A 13,034-nucleotide genomic window follows, 5' to 3' on the forward strand; every position below is an offset into this window, starting at 1 on the left:
TTATGCCGGGGCTCCGACCAGCCCATGCAGTAGCAGATAGTAGTGACTAACACGCACAGGGTGAACTAAATGTTCCAATAATAGCTTATATTTGATGAACTCAAACGTGCATTTTTTAGGGTTTTTATTAATTCATATTAATCATAAACACTTACAATCATACATTCACACGTTCTGTTCACACTTTCCCCAACACAAGATGATCTCAGTACCCTGGAGCTCTGTCCTATTGGTCTGTAGTTCTACCCTGCTCTGTTGGTCAGGAATTCTAGCTATCATTTAACACTCTAAACCGTCCCAGATCATGGTAAAGCTTAGCGTCCTTGATGGATTTCAGACTTAGTTCAGTGATAATTGTATCACTAATTATGTGTGGCACATTAAGTGGCACATTAAGTGGTTTTAAATCTACAATCATGAATTAAACGTCATTAATAAATGATCGGGACAAAAGAAACACAAGAACACTTGGTTACAATCTAAACATCATATCACATCAATTCTGAATAATGCACAATTATATATAGCATAATACATACCGCTGGCGTCTGCCTAACTACATGTATCACGTTCGTTGGTATTGGTGAATCTGCCTAATATTGTGCTACACAGAATAGTCACAGTGGGCTCTGACTGAAATCACACCTCCATGCTAAACACTTTCAACCAATCAGAAGCCACTGACCCATGCATCCTTTCTGCCCTCTCTGTGAGAGGACAGTGTGTGGTGCAGTCAGCTTCCTGCCTGCCCCGCTGACCTTAGCTGTTAGACTATCACATATTTATTATTTAGCCTTTTTACCAACCCAATATATAATAGGTTATTTAGAACACATTACACAATTGAAAGGAATTAAAGATAGAAGTTACTTATTCCCCATTGCCATGTTCTACTTGTGTGAGTTGACACTGCTCTGGGAGGTGCCATAAACTATAGACCCTTCACAGCTGGAATGCTGACAAGCAGCCAACCCCCCAGCAAGGAAGTGGCCTGGCATCTATGACCTCCCAGGCTCTCCTTAACTCACCAATGAGCAGTAATTCCCTCTAGTATGGAAATATATCCAGACCCCATAATCCAAATACATTTTCTCCCCAACTTCTGAGAATTAATCTTGCACACCCATAAATAACACGACAGTGCACGCGAGGATTTCGTCCGGTTTTAGGTAGATTACATCGGCCGTTAGCCAAACTAGCCAAAAGTTGCTACATTATGCTACATTAAGCCCCCGATTATAGGGAATAAAACAATTACGTCAATACCGTCAACGGTAGGTTTGGATTAATTCATTCACTACGTCAAATCCGTCAACGGTAGTTCAAGGGTTAACACCGACACGCGCAAAGACAGGATCTCACAGAGGGACTGTAGCCTTTCTCTTTCTTCACTTTCTTGTTCCTCATTTTCATTTCTGTAGGTGTGCATAAGGAAGTTTTTCTTCAAAATGTCTGTACCACAACACAACGTACACAGAGTGCCTCTGCGGTTATCAGTGTGGACACTGAATCAAGGAGAGTTACCTTGCAGTTGTCACGCGCTGCTTCGCATGTCTTCCCTCCCGCAATGAAATCAGACAGTGACTTAAGACAAGGCAGTGAAACGCATTGAGTGTCTAGTTGCTTTTTTTGACCAAATTAGAAATCCCAGTGTATTCTGTTCTCTCTAGTCTTTATTTGTATAGCACCTTTCATGACATGTAATGCAGCTCAAAGTCCTTTACAGAGCAATAGATCCGTAGAAGCAGATGCGTAGGAGTTTGTTGCCAACGCACCTGCTGAAAATTGAGCCCATAGAAGCAGAAAGCTGCTTCACCGTCTTTTTTTTATAGGCACATCGAGCAGGCCAGAAGTGGAGGACCTGAGGAGGCGGTTAAATTGGGACATATCTAGGCAGGCAGTCATGTTATGTAGGAACTAGGAAGGTGCAAGACCATTAGTAAGGGTATTTTATCAGGTATTTGACAAATCTGGGAACTAAATCGTTACCAAGAAATTTCTTCACCAATGTGTTTCTAAAGGTGTCTAATAACATGTACTAAAAGTTTGAAATTCAACTCCCGTGGGAAATTGAGTTATTAGCATAATATGCATAATATGCCCATAACATCCTATAGAAGGCAAAAAAGTCCAAATTTCATCATTCTTTAAGTAGCATGTGACATATGAAACTAGGGTGATTGCATGATTCTGAATCCATTCCAAGCATTAGTTTTGCACAAAAAACACTCCTTGGGCTAAATTAGGCCATATCCACTTGACCAAATGTGCTGACCTCATCACGTTTGTGTGGCCGTTTTCCTCCCAAGGAGTGTTTTTTGTGCAAAACTAATGCTTGGAATGGATTCAGAATCATGCAAACACCCTAGTTTCATATGTCACATGTTACTTAAAGAATGATGAAATTTGGACTTTTTTGCCTTATATAGGATGTTATGGGCATATTATGCATATTATGCTAATAACTCAATTTCCCACGGGAGTTGAATTTCAAACTTTTAGTACATGTTATTAGACACCTTTAGAAACACATTGGTGAAGAAATTTCTTGGTAACGATTTAGTTCCCAGATTTGCATAGATTTCTCTTACTACATTGAGAGTTTTATAAACAAGTAAAATAATTTTAAAAACAACCGGGAACAAATGTAGTGAAGCTAAAACTGGAGTAATATGTTCTCTCATCTTAGTTTTAGTCAAAACCCTGGCCGCCGCATTACCGCATTACAAGTTGTAATCTGTCAGTTGTTTTCTTTGGCAGGCTAGAAAAAAGTGCATTGCCTTAATGTAGCCTATTGAGTGTTCTATATAAGCCCCTTTGACCTCGTTGTATAAATGAATGGAGGAGATCAGGCATGCCCTTATTAATGTATCATTTTATTAAAGACAAAAGCTTAGTTACCAAATTCATGTTCAGTCCACTCCAGCAGTGCTAGTCATCCTGCCGAGCTGAACCTCACACCAGCAGTGCTGTCCCGCAGTGCCCGATCTTGATCTCTGCCTCCCTGTCTCTGTCTCTGTGTCTGTGTCTCTAGCTCTCCCTGTCTCTGTCTCTGTGTCTGTGTCTCTAGCTCTCCCTCTCCCTGTCTCTAGCTCTCCCTCTCCCTGTCTCTGTCTCTAGCTCTCCCTGTCTCTGTCTCTGTGTCTGTGTCTCTAGCTCTCCCTCTCCCTGTCTCTGTCTCTAGCTCTCCCTCTCCCTGTCTCTAGCTCTCCCTGTCTCTGTCTCTGTGTCTGTGTCTCTAGCTCTCCCTCTCCCTGTCTCTGTCTCTGTCTCTAGCTCTCCCTGTCTCTGTCTCTGTGTCTGTCTCTAGCTCTCCCTGTCTCTGTCTCTGTGTCTGTGTCTCTAGCTCTCCCTCTCCCTGTCTCTGTCTCTAGCTCTCCCTGTCTCTGTCTCTGTCTCTAGCTCTCCCTGTCTCTGTCTCTGTGTCTCTGTCTCTAGCTCTCCCTCTCCCTGTCTCTGTCTCTGTCTCTAGCTCTCCCTCTCCCTGTCTCTGTCTCTGTCTCTAGCTCTCCCTGTCTCTGTCTCTGTGTCTGTGTCTCTAGCTCTCCCTGTCTCTGTCTCTGTGTCTGTGTCTCTAGCTCTCCCTGTCTCTGTCTCTGTGTCTCTAGCTCTCTCTGTCTCTGTGTCTGTCTCTAGCTCTCTCTGTCTCTGTGTCTCTAGCTCTCCCTGTCTCTGGGAGACCAAGCTTATGTATGGGTTTGCGTAGCCTATGCGTACGCCTGTGCATATATATGTGTACAAAACAGTGCGCGTGGTGTGTGAGCACGTGCACGCAGATTCTAAACATCATACTGAACAGGTGACCATTTCTAATTTCTATAGGATGTCAACACAGTGTCCCATTGATCACTATGGCCCTGCGCGTGTCCAGAGTACCATGCAGTCATCACTATGCACAGTATACTGCATACTGCAACAGTATATATAAACATTAAACAATATGGAATATTACATGATGTGGTTCCAATACACAACAGTAATCAAGCCGAGGGAAAACAAAGGCGTGTTTTTGCATCGTCCAACGACAGACGGGCTCTAATTTGCGCAATATTTCTACGGTGAAAAAAGGCAATCTTGGTACTGTAACATGATTAATGTGTATATTAAAATTCAATTCAGAATCAATAATGACCCCCCCCCCCAAGTTCTTTACTGTACTGTTACTTTCTACAGTCAAGTCTACTTATTATTGATCTTTCTGCTCACTAGAACCAATTGTCCTCATTTAGCTTGAGAAAGTTCTCACTCATCCAGCATTTGAAGCTGGACAGACGGGTCAATAACGAGTGACGGAGATCACCTGCTTTCTCTCCCGGTAACACAGTTTGTGTGGACGCCCAGCCAAGCCTTCTCTCCCGGTAACACGGTTTGTATGGACGCCCAGCCAAGCCTTCTCTCCCGGTAACAGGGTTTGTATGGACGCCCAGCCAAGCCTTCTCTCCCGGTAACAGGGTTTGTATGGACGCCCAGCCAAGCCTTCTCTCCCGGTAACACGGTTTGTATGGACGCCCAGCCAAGCCTTCTCTCCCGGTAACAGGGTTTGTATGGACGCCCAGCCAAGCCTTCTCTCCCGGTAACAGGGTTTGTATGGACGCCCAGCCAAGCCGGAGACACGGTTTGTATGGACGCCCAGCCAAGCCGGAGACACGTTTTCTGGTGGCCAACCTCCCCCATGAAAATTGAGCATGAGGAAAAACATGTGGACTGAAGGACAGCCGAGCGAGAGAAGAGCTAGCTATCATCGACCAGAACATATTGTCCCGGCTTTTGTCTGTCTGCAATTACCCAAAATACCCCCAAATGATTGAATTGATAAGCAAGAGAGAGTCCGAATGAGGAAAGTGAGTGAGTGTCAGAGAGAGAGAGGGAGAGAGAGAGGTAAATGACCCACTACTGTAGCTCTGTCTAAAATCCTTTTGAGGCATTGATTCACAGAGAGAGGGGGGTGGGTGTTCACAAATGACTGCAAGGCAGAAAAGCCTGCCATTTCACTACTTTGCTAACAAGGGGTGTGTTGAACTCAACAAAAGGGGCTCAGCTAGCTTCGTGCCTTCCTCCACCAGACTGCTGAATGCCCCCCCCCCCCCCCCCCTCCCACACACACACACCTTCCCACCTGATGGACTATAGTAAACCGACCCGAATAAACCGAATAAAGTAATGGACCCCACTGGTTACAGAAGTCTGTGTCCTTCTCAAGGTCCTGCCCCAGGCCAAGGTTCTCTACTTTCGTCCGCTTCACATGGTTGCCTTTTATTTGACTATCCAATTAATGAATCATAGTTGACTATTAGATTTGCACTCTGTCTGTCCTTCTGTCTGGAATCTGGGACGTACAAACAGGATGTCCTCCTAATGCCCGGCCGTAGGATGTCACCAAACTTTTATTTTACAGGGAAGGTGGCGTCTTGTGTACCAAATATAGACCACTGACCCTGAAAACCCAATCGGAAGCCATGCTCTGGCCGGGGACACAATTAAATGAGAAAAAGAGGTTGCACATCAACAATGATTTTCAGTGAAGTGCTAGACCCAAACTACAGTATACATCAAAAAGAAGGAATTAATTAAAAGGAATTAATTAAAATGTTTTGGAACCACTGCCTTGCAATTGTTTGCCTTGTTAAGTAAAATCATTCTTCAGCTGAGGGACGCATGACTCATGAGTGAACACTGAACAACAGTGATGCACCAGCACCACTACCATTGGGTTAACTTCTCTAATAACTCCTTAACCCATTCAGGCCTGACGTCGAAATTTAAAAAAAAAAGTTTTCTAAATCATGACAATTTTCGGAAAGATTTGAGGCACATTTTAACGATTTTTCAAAAATAGCAGATCTACAAGTTCATAGCGCGGCACTCGGTGGCGCGCTATGAGCTTGTAGATCTGCTATTTTTCAATAGCTAAATTATAACATAATGTTTAAAACACCAAAAGGGGTTCCCGGTTTAATGGTTAATGTGGTTAAACGCTAACGTGACATGGATGCGTTCCAGGTCTCAATGGATTAAATGCTGCAAGATGACTGAGCTCAGGTTGCTGAGGACGGCTGTGTAGTTTTCTGTTGTGTGACTCAGCTCCAGCCTCCAGGTGGAACTTAACTGGGACATCGGGTGGAAGTTTTTAACAAGCTGATCCAGCAGGATGGGTTCTGTGTTGTGGCTGGATAATGAGCTGCCTCTGTATGGCTAGCATACTAGGCCTCGGTCATGTAGGAGCTTACACACACCCCTTCCCAAACAAACGCACGCACGCGCGCACACACACACACACACACACACACACACATACACACACACACTCACACACTATTGTCTCACAAGCTAGAGAGCAGCCCAAACACCCACAATACAGACTTGATGACTCTTTCTCTCTCACACACCACTATCACTGTAGTATTTTAATGGCTACAGTATAGGCCTACTGTATTATTAGGGCACACTGTCTTGTGTCTTCCTTCCTTACCGTTTCCTTGTTACTCTTTCCTCCCATCTCTCTATTTATTTTTTCTATTTCTCTCTCTCTGACTTTATTTGTCATGTGGGTTTTCTAATGTTTCATCTTTATCCAATGGCTGCAAAGTCCTGTTGTGAAGGTGTCCTGAATCTGGAGTAATTATGACAGCAGCTATATATACAAGCTGCAATCACTGTTCTATTTGCCCGATATGTGGTGACTCAGCAGTTGCTATGCCAACTATAGAATCCAGCTCAAGACACATTGTCTTGCTATTTCTCTGAGCTCTCTCATACTCATCTCTCTAGCGTCAAATCATTTCACCCATTAAGACCTGAGACGTCTTCTAAATCCTAACAGTTTACTGAAAAACGTATGTTGCTGTATCAGTCAGTGGTGCTCAAACTAGGTTTTTTCAGACTGTAAAACATAATTATTCCCTGCGCGACATGCGCACATATAGGCTATACACTCATGCGTGGTCAATGGATTCAAATTATACACTTTTTTTTGTTGCTTTTTGAGTGGTGCAAACCACTCCAACAACTGGCTTTGTACCCGTGTACCCGTGTTCGTACCAAAAAAACGAGCATGGTTGCTATGGTTAGCAACCAAAAAAACAAGCATGGTTGCTATGGTTAGTATGTGACGTCACTGATATCACAGATATAACAATAAATGTGTAGTTGCACCCACAGACATATATACATAGACGCCCTTTCCGGCTCTGAGGCGCGTGTCACCATTGAAGGCACAATTTTCCCGACATTCCTTGCAAAGCATTAGCGGAAGCAAAGCGGAAGCTTGACAAGCTTCCGCGTGCGTAACATAAGTCCCGGAAAAGACGCGCTGTGATTGGCCAGTAGTCACTTGAGTGACAGCGAGAGACGTGGAGGAGTCACATGAGTGACGTCACTTGGGCAGCGACGCAGTCGCCTTCAGCAAATGCCTTCAGCACTTCTAAATAAGAAAGCTGCGGAGAACTGTTGCTTTGTGTTCACTCTTTAATGTTTTCTGTTAGTAATCTAATCCCCCCTGGCTCTGATGTTGTATTGTTAATAACTTTGTTGTTTGTGTTTGTTTGTTTGTCTTGTTTTGTATTGTAATGTATATTGTCATGACTGTTATAAAGATTTGTTAAAAAAAAAAAAAAAAAAGCCTTCAGCACTGCACTTCCGCCTTCATTGGGATACACGTCGCTCCTATGAACTGCAGTGGCAAATGAGGCATCTATTTCTTATATCTATGGTTGCACCACTCAGTTCCCTCGGGTGTGCTTTTTTTTTAAACTTCGGAACAGCATACTAGGTGTATAACGGTAGACTATACCACTGCCCTGAAGAATATGTATTTGAAAACTTTGTATTTGAAATTCTCTCTCTCTCTCTCTTTCTCTCTTAGACCTGGATAAGGGCCACCCCAAGACAGAGGGCGGAGTCATGTGGCGGGCGGGCAGTGGCCTGTTCAGTATGACGCGGGGCGCAGTGGGCGCCACCCTGGGGGGCGTGGCCTGGGTAGGATGCAAGAGCTTCGAGCTGACCAAGACGGTGGTGACCAGCGTGCCCTCTGCCGGCGTGGGATTGGTCAAAGGCAGCGTCTCGTTGGTTACGGGAGGGGTCGGGGCGGTGGGCTCGGCCGTGGCCAGTAAAGTCACACCCAGGAAGAAGGACAAGGCTGACTGATCGCTCGACGGACGGACTGACTAATGGATGGGTGTGTGTGTGTGTGCATGCGTGTGAGAGAAACTGTGTGTGTGTGTGTACTGTATGTGTGCGTGCGTATGTGCGGGGGTGCTTATCCATCTTTTGAATGCATGGCTCGGTGTGCGTGCGTGTGCGCTTACCAGTGTGAGTGTGTTCATCACAAGGGAGGTCATTTGGGTCCATCTAATTAAGGAAGGTGTTCTCCTGATGAGAGCCCATGTTTCTAGGCTGATTAGATTTCCTGGAAATGTTAAAGTTAGACTGCTAGAGGGATCTGTGCTTTTCAGAGTGGCCCGGGGAGCCACCATATAGGGTACCAGGGGCAGGGGCCAATTGGAAAGGAGAGGAAAATGTAAATGAAAGAAAAAAGAGAGGGGAAAAAAAGACTTTCATACGATTGCTGGCATCCCTGTTTTGGGTTATTGTCAAAGATCTTAAAAACAAAATGTCAAACATTTGCAACAAAAAAAAAAAGAAGAAAAACAGAAGTTTTGTGTGAGCTTGTAGATTTGTTTTATTTTTGCCTTAGGGATGCCAGTAGCTAATAGCTATGGTTATTTGGGGGTCCTGGCATGGAAACCTTTGGGAACAACCGCTGTACATCAGCAGCATATAAGCATACTGGTTTAAGTGCTGGTCCGTTCATGGTACAGCATACTGGTTTGAGTGCTGGTCCGTTCATGGTACAGCATACTGGTTTGAGTGCTGGTCCGTTTCATGGCACAGCATGTTACACAACTGACTTGAATTGTTTCCATGCTGTTTGTTTGAGGAAAGTTGGAACCACAAACAAAATATCCCAAGTGATTTCCAATTGACGATGGCAAGTGTACAAAGACGGAAACATTATCATTTGCGTCATTAAGTGTGTACATTCTTCTGTCCTAATAAACCTTTGGGACCCAGCAACTCGGGAACAAATAATTTAGGGGGGGTTAAAATGCTTTTATTTGGGAAAATGGTCTGTAATTTCGGGTCAATGCATACATTATTCCCTTTATGGGCCCAGGTGTACTCTGTGTGTGTGTGTGTGTGTGTGTGTGTGTGTGTGTGTGTAGGATAGATTTGGGGATATACAGTATATTGGGCTTGTGATATAAAAGGGTTTGTCCTGACGACATCCGCTGTAGTCAATGTGTTCTAGGACCCTTGTCTGGTAACCCTGGTCGATGCACAGTCCTGAAGCTACAGTCAAATCAGATGTCCACGAATCTTTTCAGTCGATCACGTTTAATGTTCGTTTTGTGTGGATTATGTCCATGATATACTCCAGTGATGTACATTATGTGCCTACATAGATACAGTACTTAGATATCCTAATTAACACTGACTTTATCAATCAAAAAACAGACAATTGCTGTTTTTTTATCTATGGAACACACTCCTAAAGAGAAACACTGACAATAAATTGAGTCTCATTTTATTTTACTTCACCAGTCATTTGTTACAATATCGGTGGTGTGGGGGGTAGAAGTTTGTAAATTATATAGGTTAACTGACAGATGGCCCCTTTTTAGATTTTTTTTAATTTGTATTAAGCCAGAGTAATACTTCATACAGAACAAAACAAACTGACTGACTAGTGACTGATGCTGAGATTCATAACAGTCAATGTATGAGGTAGCCGCCGACAGTCGAATCCTAATTTATGTTTCCACCATGGCGTGTTAAGTGGCTGCCAAAGACAAATGGCTAAAATACAATGTATAAATGGAGCTATTCAATATGGAACTCTGGGTTTGCCAAGCCGACTTCAACACGATACGGCTCCTTGTGAAATATGGCTAGCTGCACAAAATAACCACCAGATTTCTTTTTTAAATGGATCTCAATAGGGATTCCATACCCCGGTGTTTACATCATCAGCGTATGTAGTTCACAAACCTGTTGCTTGTAGTGGTGCTTTATATGAAGACCAAACTCTTTAGTTTGTCGACTTGTGTGCTGGTTTTGTGTGCCGGCTTTGGTTTGAAGGTTGTTGCATTTTTGGGGGTTTTGTTTTTCCGTGTCAACTGTTGCTGTGAATCTCCAGGTTTATCATCCTTTTCTTCATACACGGTACAATTCCTCACTGTTTAAGTCTGAGTGTAAAAGATTTACCCGGAATTCTGAATTTACCTCTGAGAGTGTTAACATGATGGAGGCAAATGGACCCTGAAGGCTCCGTTTGGGGCCATGTTTACACTCTGGGAGTTAAATGACGATGGTGAGGATTGTACTGTATACTAGTATACACGTTGCTGCATGCCTCAGAAGTTTTTGTTTTCCAAACACAAGCTATTCTCTGTTGAACTGTGATCTTTTTTACAAACGCCCACCTCGGCTTGATTTTTACGCCTTTACTTTTACTGCTTCCCTTCTCTCTGTCTCTCTGTCTCTCTCTCTCTCTCTCTGTGTGTGTGTGTGTGTGTGTGTGTGTGTGTGTGTGTGTGTGTGTGTGTGTGTGTGTGTGTGTGTGTGTGTGTGTGTGTGTGTGTGTGTGTGTGTGTGTGTGTGTGTGTGTGTGTGTGTGTGTGTGTGTGTGTGTGTGTGTGTGTGTGTGTGTGTGTGTGTGTGTGTGTGTGTGTGTGTGTGTGTGTGTGTGTGTGTGAGAGAGTGTGTGTGAGAATCTTCCCTACTATAGAGTGTGCTGACCATATAAGGAGTTTCTCCCTGTCCCCAGTTAACCCCTGGGGGTCAAAAATAGGTTTTGTTTTTGGCTAGGTGGCCAAGCCTTCGTCCAATCAGGATAGAGAGGGGCCTTTCGCCAATCGTGTGTGCGCGTGTGTGCGTGCGCGCGCCCGGATTAGCCCCACGGCCCGCAGCTTGCAGGGCCCTGTGCGAGACTATTTCAAATAGGTACAGCTGATGCTTCTGTCTAAACCGTATTCATAGGTCACCGATGCTACATACTAATTCCTACACGGGTTGTGCTTATAACCACGCCCCCGGGCAAGTTAAGTTTAGGATGTCAATCACAGCACGTCGACTGCACAACCCGTGTAGGCTTTGCTATGTCGCGTCAGATTTCAATCTAGCGCAACACAGGAACCCCGGCTAGTGTTTTTGGTCGTCCAACATTTTCTTAACCACTCGGTGGGAGGAGAATCGAAAATAGCAGATCCAGTCGGGGAGCAGCGGCGATTGTCGCGGCGGTATGCTGTGGTACGCACGTTCATTCACTGGGCGAGCGAACGCACTTAAGTGTCGTTCTTGCAGAGACGTGCTGGCCATTGGGAAATTCGGGACAACTCCCGAACGGCCGGTCCAGTCCAGGCCGGTCTGGGCCAGCCGTTTTCTTTTTTTTTATTAAAAAAATAAATAAAAATAAAAATCATATTTAATTTCGAAGATACACAATTATCTTTTAACAAGGTAACAGCCTATATAATCATGTTGCTTTGTGACATAATAATGTTGTGCACAGCAGCCGCTCTCAGCCATCCTGGCTGCAGCGCAGCCTATTAGGTCACTGTAGGACAGGGTTCCCCAATTAATTTTCCTCGAGGGCCATATTTTGACTAGCGTGAGGTCGAGGTCTTGCCCTGAAAATTCATTTTCAGGGCAGGACCCCATTTGAAAAGGATGCCCAGTTTGACATGCATAGGCTACTGACCCCCATTTAATGCCATTTATATCTAGGACCCCCCCCCCAAAAAAAAATATATATATATATATATATATATTTTTTTTTTAATTCTTCCGCGGGCCGCCAGGGGGCGCTCCGCGGGCCGCAAATGGCCCGCGGGCCGCCTATTGGGGAACCCTGCTGTAGGACCTAAAGTGACCTAAAATGCGCTCGCACGCCCTTGATTCGTTGGTGTTTCGTTTCGTCGGCACGCGGCCTTCCCAGGCTGAATTATGGGCCCACCACGTCCCTGCGTTCTTGACTGTGTTACGCAGTGGGACCTTTGATTTGGTGTAGTGCCACGGTCCTAGGAGGGCTTGGTGTGTGTGTGTGTGTGTGTGTGTGTGTGTGTGTGTGTGTGTGTGTGTGTGTGTGTGTGTGTGTGTGTGTGTGTGTGTGTGTGTGTGTGTGTGTGTGTGTGTGTGTGTGTGTGTGTGTGTGTGTGTGTGTGTGTGTGTGTGTGTGTGTGTGTGTGTGTGTGTGTGTGTGTGTGTGTGTGTGTGTGTGTGTGTGTGTGTGTGTCTCTCTCTCTCTCTCTCTCCCAGTTTTCTTCTGCCTCTCTTACTCCTTCTCTTCTAGTTTCCTTCTGCTAGTGTTATGCCCTGCTTGGAGACTCTGTTACAATGAAACTGGACTTTTCAAACCAATTAGATTTTGTCTATTATAGAACTATTTTTGCAAATGCGGATTATGCTGTATTCTATAAAAAAATAAATAAAAACGACTGTATTTTCCAGCCTGCTGTGGTGTCTTATTTTGTGAAATGGCTCTGTAGGAAGATAGCCGGCTTATAAGAGGGTTGGTTGGTTTGTGTGTGCGCGATTATCCGGAGCTAATCTTGCAAATGTTTGTGGTTTCTAACCAATATATATAATGAAACACATTACTGTGCTAATTTGAAGATGTCGTTTTTTGTTAGTTTTTCTTTTTGAGATGGGGACGTTTTTGTGCGATGCAATTTTGTTCAGATTGATCCGAGTCATAATGAAGGGAGGGAAATTGGTTGAATCTGAGTGTTTTTTTACTTGAAAGAAATATCCAAAAATAAGATGGATAAGACGCACTCACTCCACACAGTACAAGATCGAGGTACACTGCTTGGCTTAGAAAAAAAGATATGAGGTGTCAGCATTATGGACATTATGGAGCACCGCAGAGAGAACATTGACCAGCTGTGCTTCCACAGCAGCTGGTAAAAAAATCCCTTCTGGCCAAAAAGTGCATTTTATACGTGTGGTGGGGGGCTCAGAGTGCGTCCACTAAG

At 44.3% G+C, this 13,034-nt stretch overlaps 1 protein-coding gene across 1 annotated transcript in view; it reads left to right on the forward strand.

Annotated features, from left to right (window-relative positions):
- The window catches only part of LOC306923460 (transmembrane protein 263-A), a 48,283-nt gene extending 35,772 nt beyond the window's left edge, over positions 1-12,511 (forward strand). Inside the window, exon 3 of the mRNA XM_079501562.1 lies at positions 7,862-12,511. Coding sequence (XP_079357688.1) covers positions 7,862-8,142 — 281 coding nt within the window. The 3' untranslated portion in view covers positions 8,143-12,511. The remainder of the gene's footprint in view (positions 1-7,861) is intronic.
- The last annotated feature ends 523 nt before the right edge of the window (positions 12,512-13,034 follow it).

This window comes from Electrona antarctica (assembly GCF_951216825.1).
Source record: "Electrona antarctica genome assembly, chromosome: 5".
In the NCBI taxonomy this organism is placed as follows: Eukaryota; Metazoa; Chordata; class Actinopteri; order Myctophiformes; family Myctophidae; genus Electrona; species Electrona antarctica.